The sequence below is a fragment of the Agelaius phoeniceus genome, chromosome 11, assembly GCF_051311805.1.
Source record: "Agelaius phoeniceus isolate bAgePho1 chromosome 11, bAgePho1.hap1, whole genome shotgun sequence".
Classification (NCBI taxonomy): Eukaryota; Metazoa; Chordata; class Aves; order Passeriformes; family Icteridae; genus Agelaius; species Agelaius phoeniceus.
Genome location: NC_135275.1, coordinates 22,952,788 through 22,975,231, shown reverse-complemented (window position 1 = coordinate 22,975,231; position 22,444 = coordinate 22,952,788). Strand labels below are relative to the sequence as shown.

Below are 22,444 nucleotides of genomic sequence, written 5' to 3'. Positions count from 1 at the left end.
TTGGGACTGAAGTCCGGTCCTGAGACATTCACAGCCCCAACGCCCCCAGAAGCCAAGGTGCCACAGCCCTGCTCATCCCTGCAGCCCCCTAAGGAGCACAGCACCCTAGCCCAGAGCATAAGCCAAGCCCCAGCTCTGAGGGACCCCACAGCACTTGCCGACCCCTTACCCAGCTGAGGCTCCATGGCAATACACAAACCCAGGCAGTCACAGGCACCTCTACCCACAGCAGCACAAACCATACTGCCATACCCAGCTCACCTCCATCCAATTTATCTGATGAACAGCCTGGCTGCAGGTGCTGGTTGGCAGCTGCTAATTGCTGTGGTCGAAGCCCTGGTGGAAGCCAGGGTCTGGAAGCTGATGGGCCTTTGCCAAAACTTTGGAGGGGCTGGAAGGAGAAGGATGAGAGATGGGGCTTTGCAGGGTGAGTGCCCTGAATGGGCAGACAAACGGTGTCTACCTGCTGCAAGGTGGGTGTTGGGGTGCTGGGATTGCAGCTTGTTGACAACACTTGCTGTGGGGTGCACAGGGAACCAGCCCGGAGCATGGGGCCCACACAGACCCGTTGCCAGTGTGGAGGTGGGATGTGCTGTCTCCTTTACCAAGTATGGCCTCACTAGGAACTGGGACTCTGAAAATGGTGGGGGAAGAATATTTCACAAGTGAGAGGAGGAAAATGAAGAGGTGCTTGGTTATCTAGCAGAGGCAGGAGGAGCAACTCTCACCCAGCATCCCCAGGTGTCACAAGCAGGACAACAATTTGCACCCACCCTCTGAATCCCATGTTCAGGGGAGAGCACTCCCAGCCCTGGACATGGCAGCCACGTCACTTCCATGACCCCTCCGTGCAGTGAGGAGAACCTGAGTAAAACACCAATGGCTCTTTGGTGTAGAAACAGTCCCCATTGTTTCCCCACCCAGTCTGGTGTAGAACAATCCCCACTGCAAATGTCCCCACGGCAGGGACTGCCCACTTCACGCAGGAGTCACAGGGGTTTTGTGTGCATTGTCTGTTGGAAATGTGAGGAAGTTGTAAAGCAGGATTACATGATGGCAGGACTGGCTCATGGCCATCTCAGCAGATCACAGCAATGGACCTGAAAGGCACTGCAAAGGTCTGCAGCCACCTCATGAGCCCAAGGGCCAGATCCTGGCTGAGGTGCCAGTAGGAGCCAGGTCTGGAGCAAGGAGCTGTGAGATAGACCCCTTGCCTGGAGCCCCACATGCCCTCCTCCTCCCCAGACCAGCACCAGCCTGTTTATCCTTTATTTCCAGTCCATTTCTGAATTCTCCAGGAAGGGGACAGTGAGCTGCTGGGGCTGGCACCACAGAAGGTTTGGCTGCACTTCCTCATCCTGGATCCATCCATCACCTCTCTGGTAGCTCTGTGATGCCTCTGGCCCCCGGCTGAACTGGCAGGAGGGTCCCAGATCCTTGTTGCCCCTAGCACCAGCAGCAGCAGCCAGGTGTCACAGTGCGGGGACAGCCTGCAGGCTTGGGGCCAGGCCTTGGGGCCAGCCTGGTTTGTGCCAGGGCTGGTCCTCCACGGGCAGGAGAACCACAGTGCCAGGCATCGCCACACCCCTGTGGAGCACAGCCTCACGGACAGCAAATAAACACTGAATCCTTCCTCCTCTTCCCTCCAAAACCACCTCCCAGATTTGAAGAGCATGAATCAGACATCAGCCTAAACACTGAATTATTCATAAAACTCTAATCTTTAGATTTCACTGAATATGCAGAAGTATCGATAAAAAAAATAATGAGAGAATTGTACTTGCAAATTGCTCTTTATTAAGGGTTTAACTCGCATGGGCTGTATACGTTCCCTATTAGTCCTTGCAAAGCTGCATAGGATTAGAAATCAGAGAGGATAATAATGTACAAAAATAGTTTCAAATGTTGATAACACTGAACAGTGAGAAAAACATCTTATTTGTATAACTGAACTAAAAATAAAAATGAAGAACACCGCTACAATTGCAATATGCCATCTTGTAGTGCTTGGAACATATGTCGGCATGGCTGAGCCATATGCTGCTGGGTCCTGCCTGCTGCGGCGGGGAGGGAGATCAGCCCTGGCCCCGCAGGCCCAGCAGCACCAGAGCCACCCAGAACCTCCTGCTGGGCCGAGGCCAGACTGACCACAGCCAAAATGGGGAGGGCCATGGGCAGGCCTGTTGGGGGCTTGGCCCGAGGGGTCCAAAGATGCCTAAGAAAGAGAGGTAGGACTGTGGGGAAGGGGTTCTGGGGGACATGGAGCAGAGCTGCTGCTGCTGAGGGTGCAAACACCGTCCCTGTGCTGCTGCACCAGTGCTGGAGGACCGAGCACTGAGCTGTCCTGGAGAGCTGTGGCCACACACGGCTGTGCCATGCTGGCAGGGCCTGCTGTGCCACCTGCCTGCCAGGCGGCCCCTGGGCACCGCTAACTGCCCCATCCCCTGGAGGAATCACAGTGTCCCCCAGGACTTCTGGCAGGTGGGACAGGGCCAGAGCTGGGAGCATCTGGCAGAGCCAGGGCACTTTGCAGCAGCCAAACGTGCTCTGGGCAGACAGAGTGTGATGGGGCTGAGCGACTGGCAGCACTGGCTAGGATCCATCTCTGACAAAAGGACCAAAAGTGGCCGCAGCTCTGACCCTGGCAGCAGCAAATGCAGAACGTGCCCTGGCTGGGGTGTTAGGGTGGGTTGAGGGGGGCAAGGACAGCTCTGCCATGGCCCCCGGCATGAGCTCTCCGACCCAGCCTGCACTCAGAGAAGGGGCATGAGGTCTCAGCAAGTCAACAGAAATGCATGGATTTACGCCAGAAGAGCTAAGCCTTTGCATTTTAATTACAAAACATGTGTACACATTTTCAGCCTTGTTCCCAGGGTTCCTAGAGCCAGAGCGAGGAGCCCACCCCACAGGGCCTTGGCCATGGTGAAGCAGGGGCAGGTGGTGGCAGCGGTGGGGTTGAGTTTGTGCTGCCAGGGCAGCACCCCAGGGACTGGCTGCTCCCATGGGGCCTATGCAGGAGAGACCTGGCTGGTGGAGACGGAGGAGGTCTCTGTCTTGCCAGCAGATGTGTCCTCGTCACCCAGAGGGTTCTTGCCACAGCAGAGGGTTGTGATCATGCAGTTACGGAACTGGGAGAGAGAGAAGCCCAGGGTGAGCCAGCTGGACACCATGCAGCTCTAGCTGCAGAGCTGTCTTTGAGCCCGGCAGTGCTGTGGTGCACTATGCCTATATGGAGTCTCCTGCCCCACTGTCTGCTGCCCACCCCATCTACTGCCAGCCCTGCCTGCTCCCATCACGGCTCCTCCATCAACCCAGCACCTGCATCACTTCAGGTGGAATGGCCTTGCACTTGTGAGATTTATGCAGCACCAAGGATGAGCTGCACAGTCAGTTTCTCATGTGCCAGGACTAGATCTCCTGGAAACAATCCCCGCCCCAGACCACTGGCACCTTGAGATGCTGTAACTCTCTGCCTGCTGTTATAAAGAGAAACACAATAGAGGGGCACCCTGCCAGTTACCTGTTTGTTCATTACGATGTAGATCACAGGGTTGTAGATGGCCGAGCTCTTGGCAAAGAATGCCGGGATGGTCATGAAGATGGGCCCGAAGTCTGATCCCTGGTTGGTGAAGATGTAGAAGGCGACGCTGGCGTAGGGGACCCAGCAGATCAGGAAGGAGATGACCATGATGATGACCATGCGAGTCACTTCTTTCTCTGCCTTCTGGGTGGTGGCAGACTCCTGCTGCTGGGCGGCAGCCTGCGGGCAGAAGGGCACAGAAACATGTTGGAGCCTCTTGTTGCTATTTGCCTCTTCATGGATGGACAGGCTGGCCCCTGGAGGACCCTCCCTGGCACCATTCTTGAACCTGGTGTGGGTCCCTTCCCAGCACTGGGGACAGGGGTAGCCCAACTGGCCACTGCATCTGGCAGGTACCCACCTCCTTAACCGTGCAGACCAGGTTCCCATAGCAGAAGAAAATGATCGCCAGCGGGATCATGAAGTGAACCACAAACATGTAGATGACAAAAGATTCATTGTTGACCTCTGGCTTCAGAGTGTAATAGTCGATCCCGCACGAGCACTGCATGCCCTCGGGGATGTACCTGCAAGGCGAGCCCAGCAGGTCAGCGCCCAGCAGAGGACACTGCCTGGAAGCCACAGCTGAGCCACCAGCCAGGCTCCCACACCCCTGACATTGGGTCCAATGCCCTCCCTACCTGGACCAGCCGAAAAGTGGGGGAGCTGCACACGCCAAGGCCATGATCCAGGAGAAGGCAACACCCATGATGGCATGGTTCTCTCCAAAGCGGAAGTTGCTCATGGGCTTGCAGACCACTACGTATCTTTCGATAGCCAGGACCACCAGTGACCAGAGAGCAATTTCACCTGCACCGGGGAGAGGGACAGAAAGGACACAGGGACTTTGAGCAGGAAAAGAAACCACCCTGATGGCAACATGAGGTCTCCTCAGACTGATGTTCCTGAGGACAACCCCTGGCAGAAGCTTAATCTCTGACAAGGGTTGAGAAAGATAAATGAAGAATGGTCAAGGGCAGATGTGGTAGGACAGTGTGAGAAGACCCCTTCTCACTGTACTGCTGACCCACAGGAACCATTTTGCTGCAGTGTTTTGAGATTCATGGCTGATCCCACCATTCATCCCAGGCAGCATCTGCACCTGCAAGCCTGTGGTCACATTCTGATATGCAGCAAGTGCCCGTCATCCCAGGACTTCCCCTCACTGCCCACAGCTTCCCAGGAAACTTGTGCCACAAGGACCAAACCAGTAAAACAGTAGCTGTGGCTGAAGGCTGAGGCAAATGGAGGAGGACGTTTTTAGGCACACAATTTCTGTTTCACATCTGTTTGGTTCCATACCAGGCTGGCATGGGGAGGAGAGGCAGCTCTGCTTGCCTGTACCACCATGCACCACACCAGAGCCAATGGCAGATTCAGCCCTGCAAAATAGGAGGAACAAAATTGTCATCTCTTGAGTCAGAAAGTGAGCCAAGGAGATGCACAAATCCGACAGCTGCAAAATCTGGTATTGGCTGCTTTTCATTGCTGCGCTGTGGTACTCAGGATACTGAGCAGCTGGCTCCCAAAATAAAGTTTTTTTTGAAAAGTGTCACTTGTCACTTTCTTCAGCTCCTACCCAGAAACAGGGCAAATCGCCTCAGTCCACATCAGCAGCAGGTCAAGGACACCACAGGTACCATGTTTTGCCAAGATCATCTGTTTTCCCTCCCACTACTAAAATCCGGGGAAATTCCTGACAGAAGACATTTGAATATTTGGAAAACTTACCGCCCAGTGTGGCAAAGAAGCCTTCAATGTAGCACCCTGTTACTCCAAAGACAAAGTACCCGTTCATGGAGGTGTACATCGTGGTTGTGAAGCCCCCGAAGACCATGAAGAGGTCGGCGACGGCCAGGTTCAGAAGGATGTAGTTCAGAGGTGTGCGGAGCTTCTTGTGCTGGATGGTGACGTACAGCGTGAGGAAGTTGATGGGGAAGCCGAGCAGGATCAGCATGAACATGTAGGCAGCCAGCGCCGAGAACTTCCAAGGCTCAGCCAGGTAATACTGGGGGTACTCAAAGGGGCTCCGCACCACCCCGGTCTTGTTGGACATGGGCACGTAGAAGTCTTGGCCTTCTGTCCCGTTCATGGTTGCAGTTTGTGAGGCGCCCTTTGCTCTTACTCCAGGAGTTCTTTTGTGCAAGGGGAAATTTGCCTCTGAGATGGAACTCCTGCCTCCTCTCAGCCTTCACTGTCACCCCAAGGAGAACCAGTTACATTCTCCTCCACAGGGCACCTCTTATAAAGTGCCCCCGGGGTAAGCTCCAGGCACTGGTGTCAGCACGATTAGGGTTTAGAGAATTATTAATCATAATCATCCCAGGGTAATTGGCTTTCCTGGGAAGGTGTTAAGGTGACACTAGTTTCTGGCCAGTGCTGTCATTGTTGGAGACCATGGCTCATGGTCACATATATAAAGAGATAGTTCTGCACCACACCATTTATTTGTAGGGGCTCAAACCAGGCAGCAGCTCCCTTGCACAGCCTTGCTCTTCCTTTCTCTTCCCCACTAATAGGAGGGACATGTGTGGTTCAAACCCCAGGACTGTGGGTTTGGGGGCTGCCAATGGTGGCCTGGCTGGGTTCCTGAGTTCCACTTCCTCAGTGACAGAGGAGTGTCCCAGCCCCACTCTCACAAGGGGAATGTGGGTCTGTGAGACCAGCCAGTCCCCACTGGAGAGCCATCCCCACATACTGCCAGTCCCTGTGGGAGGCTGCAGAAGGCAGCGTGACCAAACCTTCTTCCACAAGCTCCAGCCACCTCTCTACTCAGGATCTGGCTGTGGACGTTTGACCACCACCATGAAACGCTTGGCCCACTTGCAGCTTACCAGTTGGGCCATGCCCTCTGTGCCTTTGTATCTGGTTTGGGTCATGCCAACTCCATTGGTAACAGCTAATGAACAACCTAGTCCATCTGTCCTGGACTGGAATCATTCTGCAATGGTGCTGAGAAGGCTGCTGGACCAGGGCACTGATGGGATGTACAGAGCTGAAGCCAGCACTCAGCTTCATATACTGGTTGACAGACAACCTCACTCTCCTCAAACCTTGCATAATTATCAAACTCCACAGGGAAGGCTATTGTTGGAGCCTTCTGTGCCCTCTATGTCTCTCTGACTCACCACTGTGTGCACTCAGTTGTGCTTGAAACATTTCTTGTGCCAACCAGAAGCTGAGTTATCTTCCTAATTTTTCAGAGGCAGTGGGACAAAATGTACAGGCGGTGAGCACAAAGAGAGACTTTTCTCTGTCCCTTTGTAGGTGATGGAGGCTGGAAGGGAGCTGAGCACCCACCTCCCCTTGCTGTTTTGGCTGCACTGAGGGCTGAGCTGAGCATTCCTCACAGCCAGGAGCAGGTGAATGCGAGGGCCTTGTCCAGTACAGGAGGATGTACCAGAGCTGCTGGAGCTCATGGGTGTAAGGTGGGCAGAAGTTCATGTCCTCTTGGCCTTAAAAAACTTCCTCCAGCCTGGCCTAGTTTTCACCAATGTTCCTTGTAAGTTAGTTCAGAAATAAGTTTAATGGAAAAAAGCACAAAGCACTGTACTCTCCTTAAAGCAGAGACCAACCTGGGAACCTGCCCTCTAAGTGGGGAAGGTGGAAGGAGCTGAAGTGCTGGCACCACAGACTAGGGCAGACCTTGCTGGCAGCCCAATGCAGGCCACAGTCTCCAGACAGTCCCAAAGGTCTTCCTTCACCTTAACATGAAAACACCAGGTCCTCACACACACTCTGTTCACCCTAAGTCCCTCTCAATTAATTTCTCACACTTGTTTCCAAGGCCAAAGCAGTGCCATTTTCTAACTGCAAATGCAGCTCTTTACACTTGTACCTGAGCACACAGGGATTAAAGGTTTATTTCCTAAAACACTTTAAGCTGATGCAGTAAGCCACTGCTGAGGTAGCAGCTGCTATGCAGAGCTTAGGGCTGGCGTGCGTCACCACTGGATGCAGCAGTGGGACAGGCAGGCAGCCGAGAGATAAAGGAACAGGGCAAATTGCTCACAACTTCCAACCAAAGTGCTGTGCTGGGACCTCTTGTACCTCCAGGGACTCCTCAGCATGAAGCCAGCTGGTGGGCTCCGTGGCACAGGGCAGCCTGGACTAGAACCTTTCATCATGTATGTATGAGACATGCAGAGTGCTTCTGACCAGAAAAGCCCAAAACACTTTTCAAAGCTAGGCTGTATTCACGGAGTTGTTTAAAAAAAACATTGGTCCATTTTGTCTTTGTGTCACGGCAAACCCTTTCTCTTCAGTTTTATAATTTTTCATTCCCACTGGCTCTGCACAGCCAGCTCTGTTCCAGAAGGAGCTGAATTCCACCCTGGCTCCCATCTCAAACAGCATTGTTTATCCATGTCAATAGCAGAGTCTTCACTGCAAACAGTGACAGCTGAGTCAGAAAGCAGACGAGCTGTAATTAGAACAGAATGTTTTTAAAGTGGTAAATCAAGCAAACTTGGTCAGGAACCACTGAGGGACTCGGAAACTCGGCAGTGTGATTGCAGGGTCTCCTTTTCCAGAGCAACTCGAGCAGACAGACATCCCATTTCACGCGCAAAGTGCTGCTCCCGCGGGAGCTGCCCTGCCAGCACCGACCACCTCAGCCAGTTGCTCGTGTCCTTTCCCACTCAGGGTAAAGGCAGGCTGGAATACACAGGCTGCCATCACACAGAACTTGTGGCAATACGGGCACAGCCTATACTGGATTAAAGTCAAGAGGCACCACTTCCCAGCTCCAGCCAAGCTGGTGACCTACGTGAATCTTCCTGCTGCTGGGATGACCCTGTGTCCCTCCTCATGAGATTCCCTGCCCGGGGCTACACTGGTGTCATCGGCACGGAGCTCATTTCCCTCCCAGCAGCACAGCGGGGTGTGAGTGTTGGGGTGTAAAGCAGCACTTGGGAACACACCAGAGTGCAGCTCATCCTGCCTGCCCTGTCCCCCTCAGCTACAGACCAGAGCAGGGCTGGCAACGGAGGGACAGACCTGGGACAGCTGGCCAAAGCAGTGTGCCACTCCAGATGATGTGCTCCAAAATAAAAGCTCAGGGAAAGGGGGAGGAAGGGAGGATGTTGTGTTTGTGGTGTTTGCCTTCCCAAGTGACAGTTACTCATGCTGAGCCCTGCTCTCCAGGAAGCAGGGAATAAATTCCTTCTTGCTTTGCTTTGCTTGCAGGCAGAGCTGTGCTGCGGCTATTAAACCATCTTTATCTCAACACAGGAGTTTCCTGGCCTCTGCTCTCCTATTTCCTGCCCAGTCCTGCAGGGACAGCAAGCCATTGTAGGGGCTCAGGCGCTGGCTGGGTCTGATGCCCCCCGTGTCTCATGCCTCCACAAGAGGCTGCAGCAGAGAGCAGTGTGTCTGCCTCCTGCCACACGCCCATAGAGCTCCTGCTTAGCTCAGGACTGACACGATGCTGGGGACACCCTGCTCAGCAGCTCTCCCATACACAGCCCTCCATGGCAGCAGCACGGAGCTCAGGTGTGCACAGCCTCACATGCTGCACTTTAACCAGGTGAATTCCACACAGATTCAGCCACCACCTGCCCCAGGGTGGCTGTGAGATGCCCCCAGTGCCAAGAGTAGTAGAACTCTTCAGATTATATTTGAAGGGCTCTAAATGCTGTTCTTGCCAAAATGGAATAGAAAGGAAAAAGAAATTTCTGATCAGAAGCATGAGTATTATAGCAAATTCTGAGACAATAAATAGTGAAAAATAGTCCCATTTATTTGAAGATCTGTCAATAACTGGTGTGTGTTAAGGAGCACAATCTGGAGTAAAACCAATTACTTGAAGGCTGAACTTGATTCTAGAAATATTCCTGTAAAATTCTGTGGCACTTCAGCTGCTTGCCTGGAAAATGCAGAGCACATTCACAAAAAACAGACGTTTTAATTTAAAAAAATAGTTTAAATTCTTCAACTTGGTTCCACTCTTACATACAAAATGAGACAAGATGACATAACTAAGTTATTAGGAAAGCTCTACAGATCTAAGAAGGGTTTTGCTGAGCCAACAGGGGAGTCTGTTGTTGAGGTAAAAGACTGGTTTTCTTCATTGGTTTGACTCATCTATTCTCCGCCGACAGAAGGGACAACAATTATGCTGGAGTATGAGGAGCTCGTAGTCTTCTGTGTGAAACATCTGTTAATTAGGAACACATTTAAAACAAGTTAGCCTGTACCCTGCTCAAAGAAAATGCAAACTGAGTTCAATGGCTACTCAATAGCACAGAAACTCTGGAACTACCACCACAGAGAATTGGGCCTCTTGGTTTCAGTCACCTGAGATGCTACAGCCTGGAACACAGCAGCGAGCATGTCACAGACCTCTGCCAGAGCTGCTAACTGCTTTTGCAAAAGGATTGACAATTAGGCAGTTGAGTAAGCAAATATGACTGAATTCCAGCATTTCAAAAAGTTATTTCTGAGCAAGGGTTTGGACCCTTTTGGATGCTTTAGGAGCAGGTCTGAACCACAAGGCAACAGTCACTGACTGGTCTCCTTGCTAGACCAGGCTGCAAGTCAGAGAGACAGAACAAAAGGAAATAAATACAAATAAAGCTTCTGTTGGTCAGCCAAGGTTTGCTCAAGAGGCTCTGACTTGCTGTCAGGGCAACTTCTCAAATTCAGCTCTGGCCAAGTCTTCCAAGGCAGCTGTTCCCCTGTCTATCACACAGCTCAGAGCTGGGGTGGCACTGCTCCCCTCTACCTCCTTCAGGAATTTGCCGAGTACATTTCAGAGCGCGAGGTTTCAAAGGCTGGCGCTGTGTCTGTTTGTCTGCACAGCCCGGCGCAGCAGTACCTGGAAGCAGGAGGGGCACATGGTGATGGAGGCGTCGGGCAGCAGCGAGCGGTAGTACTGCCAGCGCAGCGGGCGCGGCCAGCGCTTCACCAGCACGTCGCGGCGGCTCATGGCGCGCAGCACGGCGCGGCTCACCACCACCGGCACGAACTCGGAGCCTCCCTGCTGCAGGAGCAAAGAGCGCTGTCACCGCCTGCCCGCCGCTGCCCCTGAGGCTTTCTGCTTGTTTTAAGAAGCTAAGTAAAATCCAGTAGAAGCTAATGCAGGCCTGGCCCAAGCCTTGTCCCACCAAACTCCCCATCAGTTTTATCAAAACCTCCAGCAACAGCAGCATCCGGCCACATCTGTTTCCAGTCAGCTTTGCTTGTCTCTTTAACACAGCTCCTTGCAAATAACAGCCACGCTCACAGTCCCTATGAAACCCTGCAGTAAGGCCTGCTCTATAGGTGTGCTGCTGCTGCACCAGTGCATGGTGAGAAAACAAAATTCCAGGAGCGTTTGGTTTAAAATCATTGCTGTTTTGTGAGGTTTGTGTTTGTTTGTTTGAGGGGGGTTTGTGTGGATTTTGCTGGTTTGTTTGTCTGTTTTGAGGGGTTTTGTTTGTGTTCTTAAGGGAGGAGTTAACCGGTTAGTCCATTTCCCTCTCAAGTGCCATCCCCCTCCCAGTCCCCTGCTCTGCAGCTCTCTTTGTACCACATACACACCATAAAAGTGACTTTGTAAAGTAAAATTTTCTATTAAAAAAAAAAATTCTATTAAAAATTTTCTGTTGGTTGACACAGGTACGGTTCTTACCTCAAAGCTCAGTTTTGCTGTAAAGGGATCATCATCCTCAATAATATCTGTACTGTCATCAAGCTTCAAACTCTGAACATCTGTATGCATGTCTTAAGGAAGGACAAGAATTCCTGTAAAACTGCTTACCATAGCCAGCAATGACAGAATCAGTATGAGAGCACCCCAGCAGGACCCTTGCTGCTTCAGAGTATCTCAAATTGTGACAGTGCCCAGACCATTACAAAAAGTACCAAGAAGGCCCTGCTGGGGTTTCCAGTGACTGGGGAAGTTTATCACTGCAGCTGCTGTAGAACAGCCAGAACAGACTGACCACAGCCAGGCATGACATCAGCTCTTACCCTTCCACAGATGACAGAGCAAAGGAAGCAATCTATTGAAGTTACATTTTTGGGCAGCTTTAGTCAGAGTTTGTGTGTTCCTGTGCATTACTCTACATCAATCTCATATTCTATAACCCTGACAGCAACTGGGAGCTCTGGATGCCAAAGCATTCCAAACCAGATCTCAACAGGAACAGTTGTGAAGTGCTACTTCCCTTGGCTAGGAGAAGGCAGCCTCTAAAAGAAGCTGTTACTGGAAGCAACACACTCCAGATTCCCTTCATCCTATGAAAGTAGTTCACACAGAATAGGTAAAGCATGGCATTCCACTGTTAAAAACAAACATTGCCAGGATAATAAATAAACTGTCCTGATGGAAAAGCGTCTTGACAATATTAGGTTTAGTTAAACTGTGTCTTGGTTGTTATACTAACACAACAAAGAAACAAGATGCAATTGTACTTACATCAGTCATATGACAGAAAGGTTTAAACCTAAGAGGAAAAAATAAACTCTAAATGGTTTAATTTTTCCCTAAGAAAAGGAAACCAATTTTAATCAAAAGGATACGGTCAGTCATCATCTCTTGCCATTTATTCTCTCTTTTACTCACTCTTGGAGCTTCAAGATCAATGAGAGCTACAGCTTCTTCATCTGTGATGCCATCTTCCAAATAGAACTCAACCAGATGCAGCACCTCTGAAAGGAGGGAAAGGCAGGAAATGTTCGACCTGCAGGAACTCAGGAAATGCCTCATTGCAGATACTGTGCTCCTTCATGTCACCTTCATGTTCTGCCCACCTTCCCTCATGAAACAAGTTAAATAAAATAAAATTGCAGCAAACCAAACCCCCCACACTTCTGAAAGGGTTGTGTTCACCTTCACAGAACACCAGATGCATTTCAGTGTCTGGCAATGCAACAATGCTGTGCTGCTGCTCTGCAGTGAGAGCCAACAACCCCCACTTAGTCAAATTTAGCAACAGTAAAGGAACATTTGTTTGGCCAAACAGCACTGCAGAAAGAAGGAATTATGCACTGACCTACTCTGTTAACATTTATCTACTTGCAAAGCACGAGCAAACGCGGTGTCCCAACGCACCGTAGGAGGAGGCCGAGAAGACGAAAGGCTGCCTGCAGTTAATGCAGACATTCCCCAGGTTATTCAGCAAGGGGTTGTTGGTGGAGCACCTGTAACACAGGGGCACGAGCTCCTGGAAAGACAGATGGAGAGCATGGTAACCACAGACCGGCACATCCTCAGCTCTTTGTTTTCAATTAAATGCGGGCCCCTTCGGCTGACAACACCGACACAGCACCAGCGCCAGTCTGGAGAGGCACTGCTGTGAAATCAGACCCTTCAACATCTGAAAATGCTTTCCCTTTTTAACAAACAGCAAGTTTTCCCATTAAAAATAGCTGTCTTCACCACTTTAAAAATTAAGTTTTCACCTTGCCTTGCAGTAACAGAAGCACAATTCTGCATCAAATACACAGGGACAAAAGAAGCTGAAGAGAAGTTTACTGAAGCAAAGTTTTTTTGCTCTAAGATTTGGTCAAATTTAGGTTCTCCAATTAATTCATCTCTTTTCAAGAGGAGAGTTATTTTAGGCAGTTCTTAAAGGGTGTGTTTCTCTTATTTCAGGAGGCCAGGTGTATGTTCACTGGTACAATGCAATTTATTTTTAGTGAGTACTCCCTGAGACATGGCTTTATAGAACACTGCAGAAAGCCAGACTTCAGTGAAAGAAGAAAAGGTGTTCAAATAAGATTTACGGAAGGAAGGTCACTGAAGGGATGGAGGGAGGAGGGGAAGAATGTTAGGAGTGGGACAAATGAAAGTGACCTCCAGCTGAAGAGAGACAAAGGCTGTGGAACAATAGCATGTGAACTGGGAAGAAAAGGGCTTGGAAGAATTAATAGGCAGTGAGGAAGGTAACTGCAAGAGAGGAGAGGGAGGATGGAAGCTGCCCACAAAGAGAGGGCTGATTTTAATTTGCTCTCAGGAGCAGAAGGAAGTCTGACTCGAAGAATAACAATAAAAGGACTGTGTTTCCAGCAGAAATACAATTGTATCACAGAGCCATGCATAATATATTTCAGACTGTTTTGTGCACACAGGAACTCATATTCTAGGATTAGACCACATATTAATGATTAACATGAAACACATTACAGCTTACTTCACTGTCATGGAATGGCTTGGATCGGATTGTCAGGCTGCCCAGCTCAACAGATTTCTGGAACCTGTCTGGGATCTGCAGTCCCTGCAGCTTGTCATAGGCATGACGAGCCAATTTATATGCACCAAGAGCTTTACTCTGCTTTGCCAGGGCCAATAATGTATTGCTATAATTTAATTAAGGAATAAAAATACATACAGCATTTATGAAAAAATGCAATACTCTGTCTAATCACAGAAGTTGTGCAATGAAGCATATCCAACACCGGGACTTCAAACAGGCTTTAACCAGAGAAATCTATTTACAGAACTTCATTTACAAACATGTGTGAAAGGACTATCAAAATATCTGTGGGCAATTATTAGCAAGGTAAGGAACTGATGCTACATAAATACTGCTATGGCTCCATTTACAATATTTCAGTAATTTTGGGGTGCATGCACTTTCCCCCAGCCACAAAAAAACTAAAATCCTAACATTTTTTACAGCATAAGTAAGCCTCTGACACTGAGTAAATATACCTGATGTGGTTTGAAAGAGTGTGCCCCATGTTAGCAACCAAGTGTTGTCCTTCCCTCCCACCTGAGGGAACTGCTATTTACACCTACTGACCACAAGGCCTGTTATCAAAAACTTCATGAAAGATTCTACATTTCTAAGCAAGGAAGTTATGAAAAGGAAAGCTAATATCCCATCCAAAGCCAGAAATGAAGTGAAACCAAGAACTCCCTATGGCATCCAGTGACCTCGTGGCTATCTCTTACAGAAAGGTGCATTTCACTGGGCTCACACAGCCCCTTCAGGAAGCACTCCCAGAGGTTCACTGGCACTAACAGGGCCATGCAGATGGTGGCCTGACAGACCACGAGGCCACACCAACCTCACAGGAAGCAAAAGCTCCTGGGTTTCCCTGCTTCTGCCTCAGTTCAGTCTCCTTGTAACAACGCTGTCAAGATTCAGAGCCAACCCCTTTTTGCACTGACTGATGTCCTAGAACTTGCTCTTCTGACACAGGTGACACACCAGAGGAGCAGGTGTTCAAGGTGGCCTAACAGAGTTTGACATTAGTTGATTTGCATAGCTCTCCAAAACCATATCAAATAACAAACCAGTGCAGCTCAATAGTTTGAAGATGCTGATTATTCCTGAGGGCCAGAAGTCAGTTCCCATTAATGATAACCAACAGGTGACACCAAAGATTCCCTGCAGTAAGTGCCTGCCTTGGACCAACAGCAGTTATTCCTTTCATGTATCACATGATAACTTTTAGATTTTGTACTATATTGGAAGGATACACTTTTGAGATCCCCAAAGGAGTCTCCTTTGTTAAGCTGTGAAGCAGAAACCTGGAAATATTGAAGAGGGTTTCAGGCAAGTGGAAGCTGAAAGGCTCCTCCTGTGGTATGAAAAACATAGACACACATTTCTAAGCTGGAAAACCAACAACTTACATCAGTAAGCAACACAGCACAAGGCATCTCTAGTACGGTGTTTCTTTCATCCATTGAGAAAAGAGGTGTTGACAGAACATAACAAGTGGATTTTGCATATCTGTATCACCAAACCTCATGCCTAATACACAGAGAAAAGAGAGACAGAGATCAGTGTAGCTAAGACAGAACCTTTAACAGGTTATTTAAAAATGAGGGCAGTCTGCACAGCCACAGTGCAGAGTCTCTAGCACTGTGAGATCTAAAGTAGTCTGACAGCAAAGACTCCACAGCACCGAGTCTTCTTTTGGGCAAGGGCACAGAGCAAGGGTTCTCAAATGTTCTACAACAGGTATTTGCACCAAGGGTGATGGCAGCATGACTCTAATTGCTGGAATTAGTAGGAGCTCTTCACTCGTGACTGCACATCAGTGACACATGCAGCACCCTGTGGAAATCCCTGGGCTAATGTGCCTTCTGTTCAACCCCGTTTTCCAGTGACTAAGGGAAAAACTGACCCTGGCCTGTGCAGGAGCAGAGGCTCAGGTACCATGGGACCAAACCAAGGCAACCAGCAGAAAGTGCCATGGGCAGGAGGGAGGTCAGGCATCACACAGCCCTGCCCCACCTGCAGCTGTAAAGAGAGGAGCAAGCTCTTGTACAGGACAGCTGAAGACTGCATAATAAAATAAAATAAAGTTAAATAAATAAATAAAGTTACTATACAGTATCACTGATGTACATTCAATATTTAATTGCCTGAAAAGTCGTAGTTATTTTTGGACTCCCTAAGGAAAAAGCTCAGGAAGCATAAATACACAATTCTAAAGTGAGTATCTTACAGTGTATCTTTGGATAAAGTGATAGACATGGTAAACTTCTGCCAAATGCTGGAAGTGATGAAACTTCTGCAACATTTCAGTCTGCTGTCCTTCGTTCTCTGTGGGAGGCAAAAGCATTGGTGTCAGTCTCAAAGAGCAGTCTATGGACTCAGCTGGGAGAAAACAACCTGTTATCATTTTAGCACCAGCCAGAGGAGATAGGTACCAGGTCAAGTATGCCCCATCTACCCATGCAGATATATGCTTACAGAGTTGCTATTCTTCTGAGCAAACTTCTGACCTGAAACAAGCATGGCAAAACACAGGACAGTTGAAGCAATGGTTTAACACAGCCAGAGGCTACAGAAGAGCTACAGACAGAAAGCAGCAGGTGTGCATCCCTGGAAACCTCTTCCAGAATGCCAGAGTTCACAAATACAATTGGTTTTGAAAACTTTCACAAATACCAAATACACTACTAAGCCATTTGGAAAAACATGCATCTCAAACATCTGAGGGGTGACAGATCAGCTGAACTAAAACCAAAGGCACCAGACAAAAGGCAGTATTCCCAACCTTCTGCATTATCACTAAACTACACCTATTAACTATTGACACCTCTCTCCCAGTGACATACAGTTTGGAGACAAGATGACAGCTAGCAAACAATCAGTTTTACCTGTTGGCAGAAATAATTTGTAACCTCCCTAACCTATGTTCAAACACTTGAGGTAACTTACTCTCCAACATCTTTTATTTACTAGCACTTTAACCGTCCAGGCAATGGGTGTGATGGGAGGGTGAAGGAGAATACATGGTCCCAGGAGGCAGGATTTTCATCCCAGCCAGACTACAGAAGGAGCCTTATGCTGCTGATGTCGCTGGTTTGTTTATTTGTTTTAAATTAGCACATGGGAAAAACGGGGGACTACAAAAATAGCACAAGCCCAAGATGTGCACAGCATTAAAAAACCCAAATCAAAGCACCCAGCGGAGAAGCAGCTGCAGCAACGCTATCACAATGCAGAGCTGTTTGTCTACGTGCACAACAAGGTAACAAACACACACTTCCTTTCGGTGACTCACCTCGGGCAATGTCTAAGCACTGCATGGAGAGCATCCAGTAATAATAGGCTGCGTCGTTGAAGCGGCTCTCGAGCACGGCGTTGTGTGTGAGCTGCTCCAGCACCCGCACGGCCTCCCCCTGCCTGCCGGCCTTGTGAAACGCTGCCCAGCCAAAACAAAGAGGGGCTCACTGTGTGATTACATCAATTAACGGAAACTAATGGTTTTGAACGGAGAGCACTCTACTCAGCCCATATCAAACCTCTGTCCAGGGCAGGATAAAAGGGATTATACACTTGTATTTTCCTCCTTGAATGCAGTGACACTAATGGAACATGAGAAGAACCTGCAGGTATTTTGAAGCTTTTGCACTGTCTCAGCAACTCTTGAGCTCAAGGAGTATATATAATACGGGTTACTGGGTTTTTTTAAATAGAAAAGAGAAGATGCTGTGATGATTAGATCTCTGTACAAACAACAGTGATCTCCAAATACTGCAAATCCCAACTTCATTCAAAACTACAGTAAATTGTTTGAAGCCAGTGCTCTGGTGTGTGTGAATACTTTAAAAGAGTACAGCTACTACACCCTCCCGTCATTTACTAACAGCATCTCCTTTTCTGATGCACCAAGTAACACCCTGAATTCTCACTTGGCAAACTGCATTTGGCCAAAGGAACAGGGCTGCGGGGGAACCAAGCCCAAAAAACCCAGCCCCACAGCACTGCTGCCCCCTGAGTGAAGCCAGCTCAGCTTCAGACCTCACATTCTGTCTGAGACCAGAAGAGTCCCGTGAGGACCTCCAGCTCCTCCAGCTCTGGGCACCCACACTTGCTGAGCCCCAGCAGCACAGAGCTTTGTGGAGCACATGGGGCCTCCGACCTGCATTCAGAGAGTGCAAACTACCACCCTGCCCTCAACCAGCTGCTCAAAGGCTTGGTGCCAAGACACACAAACTCGTCCTGTGCAGAGGCAGATCAGGCCCAGCCCAGCCCCTACCTGGCCCTTCTAAGCCAAGCAGTGCCAGGCTTGGATCCGAGCTGGCTCAGGCAAGCAGGGGCACCTGTCACATGGAACTGCACCTGAGCCAAGGCACTGCACACAGAGCTCTCACTTCAACAGCTTCTTGTCTCTCCAGTAGTTTGTGCACTGAGTTTTGAAGGCTTTCCACAGAATGGAAAGTTAACAGTTCTGTTCAAATGTAATCTTATAAGCCAAACAAACCTCGCAAAAACCTTAAAGGAACAGGAAAACTCGACTTGTGCAAATCCAGTATTGTCTAAATAGAAGGAAAAATTACTCAGGGTAATAATAGAGCTGCCATATTTTGATTTTTTGCAGGATAAAAATCTTACAACAGTTAGGATTATATGCCAAATACCTCTTTATGTGCCACACTCAGATATACAACAAGATAGAAAATCTGGACTTATATTTAGATGCCATAATTTCTGATAGATTTATCACATTTTCCTATAAAATATGGAGATTTCCAGTTACTTTAAAACCAGTATGAAAAGATGGGTTATATTTGGTTTTGAATACCACTGGTAAGAAATTTGCCTGGGCAGAGTCTACTATGGAGTAAATATGGAGCGAGCAGTGATCTGTCAGTGACATTCTCACCTTTCTGGGCTTCCTCAAATCGATCACTCTCTGCCAGCCACTGAGCATAAGGGACATACACTTCATCTTTGAATTCAGGATGCTTTTCACTCAGAGCAAATGCCTGACATAAATAAAAAGCTTATTCTTAGAATATTGCACGGTTGAAAAGGTTAAAGGTTTTAAAGTATTCCAAGGGATCAATCCTTCAGCTCTAAGAAAATTCACAATGAAACATATACACAGAATAGAGAGTGTAATCTATATTTTCTCCAGTATGAAACTTATGTGTTTTAAAATAAAAAAGCAATCAACAACAAAAGAAAAGAAGCTTAGCATAATAACAGATTGACTATTGAAACAGAAAGACTCAAAAGTGATTATCTGGGAAATTTAGTAGATTTCCCAGCAAGAGACAAAAAATATTTGTATTTTTACTGAATGCATTTTCTAAAGAAATTGAAGTAACGCTATAAATGCAGTTTAGATTCAGTTTCAGAAGACCATACCACCACCAAACACATGCTGGCATACACAATTAACTGAAATACTCTGAATCCTTCTGCAGAAGCCTTCCTCCCTCATTACGATGCTGGGGGAGCCAGACATTTGCCTCCCTTTTTAGTTGCAACCAGTGATAATAAGAAGCAGTGGTTTTCAAAACACAAATCAAGGGCACACTCACTTCCTCCCAGCGATGAGTCTCCACGTGGAGCTGGACCAGTGCTTTCAGGTCACCAACCTTCATGTAGGTTTCTGCAGCATAGCCAGGGTTATCAAGTTGCTTAAAATAGAAGGCACATTTGGCCAAAGGCTCACGCTCAGCTTTATCCAGTTTTCGAGCAATTTCGATTAACCTAGGCTCAGAAGAAAGAAGCCAGATGTTTGCCCTGGTGCTTTGCCTTTTAATTATTGTCATAACTTCACCTTTAATCAGTTAACATTTAATAAACATCCTAATAGTACTACCATGCAACAGTGTTTAAACAGTTTCAGTAAACATTCCAAATAGCTTTTTCCTTTTGCAAACTCAAAGCCCTTCCTTCCCTCTTTGCTCACACATTCAGTTCCATATCTCAGACTCTGCAGATGGAAGGAGGGAACACGTCCTGCATGACTCAGTGGCACAGGACACACTTCCCAACCCTGACCTGAGCAATAGGCTCCTGAATAAATAGCAGCCCCTGTGCCACACAGCAAAACAGAGGCAAGGCCAGCCTGAAGGGCCTGGCCACGATCTCAAGGCAGCCCAGCAAATGACCCAAAGTGCCACCTACATTGATGAGAAACAACCAGAGACAGGAATGGCCACAGAATTTGTAAGGACTCTGTGCTCCAGGTGACTTCTCTCCCCGCTAGATGATTATGCTAAACAGCTGAGAACAGCAGCACTGGGCTACCTGGTACAGTTACTGCTGTGATGATCACTCTGAAGGCATTCACACTATTTTAGACAATCTCATATTGTAGATAAATCTATGCATAGTCTTCATTGCTGTAATGCATTAGTTTTTGTAACATATTTATGGCCCTACCCTCTAAACATATGCAACTTTTAAAACATTTTAAATCATAGGTGTGTTTCAGATACTCAACCTGATATAAAGGCAGATACAAAATACATTTGGTCTTATTTTAAAATTATGGGGAATTCATAATGTCTCATTCAAGCTTTTATTATCTGTTATCTCTGAGGAGACAAAAAACCTACATATCCACCCAGCCGTGGTTCCCGCTGATTTCGATGGCCTTCATGTGCTCTCCAGCAGAGAGGTACATCTCCACTGCTGCCTTTGGTTCATTGATATCCTTGGCCCAGTCTGCTTGCTTTTTTATCAGCATCTTTGTGTCTTTGGGATCTCCAGACCCCAGAAATTCCTGCAACAGTGCAATACAGAAGTCTGCATTATCTTCTGGTCACAAACATCATTACAGTCTAAACTCTAAAATAGATAAAGGCTTTTGTAATGAAAACCATGATGCCTCCCAAGGACAGAAATACTCCATGGAGAGCAGCATGCACTGAGCCAGCCTTCAGCAGCTCATCATCAAGGCCCCGTGTCTGGGAGGAAACAATGGCAAGTCTCACATTTATACAGTTTTCAATTAAAAAGAAAGCAGGAGATTGTGGCCAGGCCCAGAGAAGGACAGTGCAGGTGCTCAGAGGCAACCCTAATGTCCCCTCCTGCTCTCTGCTAAGCCTGGTTCGGTGGATACGAGTTACAATTTCTGCAAGCTTGTCAGGAACAAGCCTTTCCAAAACAAAATGGTACTAATCGAAAAACTCTAATAGATAATTCCAAGTTTTAGATTTTCTCTTGCAAGCCAAGCAGGTATGGATTGCTTCTCAATGACGACCCAGTCCCAGCCCTCAGCAGCACATCCACTTGATCACACACTGGCATCAGGATGAAATAATTATCAAGTGTCTTTGCAGGAAACAAGGTATTTAAAAAAATATATCCATTAAGTTCTTTTATAATACCAGAACCACAGCTGCTCAAAAGTGAGAGTGCTCTGAAGCACTGCTTGGACTTGTGGAAGGAATGCAAACACCAAGCCTGGACCCTGTGTTGACAACCATTTTGGAAATATTTCTAATAGTTAGTTCAGCTTCTTCTGCCAGAACTAAAGCTCTGGCACCATATGGTTCACATCTGTTGACATCATGTGCCAGGAAAAAAATATAAAACCCCCCTTCAACACCAGAAGATCGATTAAGGGCAATTTTGACTGTTAACAGAACAGGCTACTGCCCATTAAACAGCTTTTATCAAAAGAAAATCAGAACAGAGGAGAAATGACAGGTGGGAAAAGAGTGGAAAACTGCATATCCTCTATACTTCTGGCAAATTCTGACGGAGGTGTAAAAAACCAGAACCAAAGCAACAAATGGACAAAAACCTGTACACCAGGGCTGCTCCACCACTGCAATTCAGCAGCTCCCTGAAGCCAGGAGTGCACCCCATCTGTGCCAGCTCCAACCGAGCCCCAGGCCTGCCTCCTGCAGCACAGCCCTGCTCCAGGAGCAGCTACACAGGTATCCCAACAGCCTCTGAGTATGGAAAACTGCACTCCAGAGTGAAGTCAAACAATCTCTTTGGCATGACTGTTTTCCAGCTTAGGTCACCAAAACAAGCCCCAAATCAAAAGCTAAGCTCAGCTTCCCACAGTATAAAAGGTTTTTTGTGAGTTGCCAGTAATTAGTGATCTGGTGCTGTGATAAAGAGCCTCTGACCAGATATCAAAGGACTCCCAACCTCTGCCTCCAGTCTGGACCCTCTGTCCAGACCTCATCAAAGTCATGCACAAGAAACCAGGTTCTGTGGGTCCCTTTGAATAATTCTGGCAGCATCAGTGAAAACAGCACCACAAAAACACACCCCTCCCCCATGTATTTTTCCTTGGATGAACAACTTGAAAACAAGGGGGGTTTACATGCTCTTGCATGTCCTGTGCAATCCCTGCACAAGAAGCTGCCTTATGAAGTACCTTGAATTTCTCAGCATGGAATCACTCCAAAGTATAGGAGACATGAGACCTCTTGCTCTCTACTGGTTAAATTTAGACATGACTGCAGCCAAGAATTAAAAGATTCTTACGAAGACTTATGGGAACATTTTCCTGTATGAATTACATTTATGTTCAAGAGGAGCCAAAACACTGAAGCTAACAAAGACTCATCAGCCAAAAATAGCGGAAGTCAGGCTTACATCAGCAAAGCCCCCAAATGTTTCTGTTGAGCTCTTGGAAGAAAAAGATCTCTGCAGCATGGCTTGGGGAATCTCTGCTAAAGAGTTTCTGTGCATATCACGGTGAATTCTT

The 22,444-nt window shown here is 47.9% G+C and overlaps 2 protein-coding genes across 4 annotated transcripts in view; both read right to left on the bottom strand.

Moving 5' to 3' along the window:
• Nucleotides 1-2,942: 2,942 nt before the first annotated feature.
• Nucleotides 2,943-6,203, bottom strand: RHO (rhodopsin). Its single transcript, XM_054639948.2, has 5 exons — nucleotides 5,312-6,203; nucleotides 4,222-4,390; nucleotides 3,942-4,107; nucleotides 3,521-3,760; nucleotides 2,943-3,128 (listed from the first exon to the last, which is right to left on the bottom strand). Exons 1-5 carry the CDS (start codon nucleotides 5,670-5,672, stop codon nucleotides 3,009-3,011), a joined length of 1,056 nt encoding a protein of 351 aa, XP_054495923.1. The 5' UTR covers nucleotides 5,673-6,203; the 3' UTR covers nucleotides 2,943-3,008.
• A 3,096-nt stretch (nucleotides 6,204-9,299) lies between these two features.
• Nucleotides 9,300-22,444, bottom strand: part of IFT122 (intraflagellar transport 122) — a 30,170-nt gene continuing 17,025 nt past the window's right edge. For 2 of the 3 annotated variants that reach the window (XM_077184705.1, XM_054640224.2), the window contains 12 exons: nucleotides 20,331-20,497; nucleotides 19,305-19,476; nucleotides 18,641-18,743; nucleotides 17,036-17,176; nucleotides 15,971-16,068; nucleotides 14,994-15,094; nucleotides 13,699-13,864; nucleotides 12,618-12,729; nucleotides 12,086-12,214; nucleotides 11,193-11,272; nucleotides 10,398-10,562; nucleotides 9,300-9,737 (listed from right to left, as the gene is read on the bottom strand). In XM_077184705.1, the coding sequence (XP_077040820.1) occupies nucleotides 9,648-9,737; nucleotides 10,398-10,562; nucleotides 11,193-11,272; nucleotides 12,086-12,214; nucleotides 12,618-12,729; nucleotides 13,699-13,864; nucleotides 14,994-15,094; nucleotides 15,971-16,068; nucleotides 17,036-17,176; nucleotides 18,641-18,743; nucleotides 19,305-19,476; nucleotides 20,331-20,497 (1,524 nt within the window). In that variant the 3' untranslated portion in view covers nucleotides 9,300-9,647. The remainder of the gene's footprint in view (nucleotides 9,738-10,397; nucleotides 10,563-11,192; nucleotides 11,273-12,085; nucleotides 12,215-12,617; nucleotides 12,730-13,698; nucleotides 13,865-14,993; nucleotides 15,095-15,970; nucleotides 16,069-17,035; nucleotides 17,177-18,640; nucleotides 18,744-19,304; nucleotides 19,477-20,330; nucleotides 20,498-22,444) is intronic. The other variant, XM_077184704.1, reaches the window with a different exon arrangement.

Excerpts from the sequence above, each read along its gene's own strand:
- RHO (XM_054639948.2), bottom strand. The coding sequence starts at position 5,672 with ATGAACGGGACAGAAGGCCAAGACTTCTACGTGCCCATGTCCAACAAG. Across the intron at positions 4,391-5,311 it reads CTTCTTTGCCACACTGGGCG|GTGAAATTGCTCTCTGGTCA; the intron begins GTAAGTTTTCCA and ends TCCCCGGTGCAG. Across the intron at positions 3,761-3,941 it reads TGGTCTGCACGGTTAAGGAG|GCTGCCGCCCAGCAGCAGGA; the intron begins GTGGGTACCTGC and ends TTCTGCCCGCAG.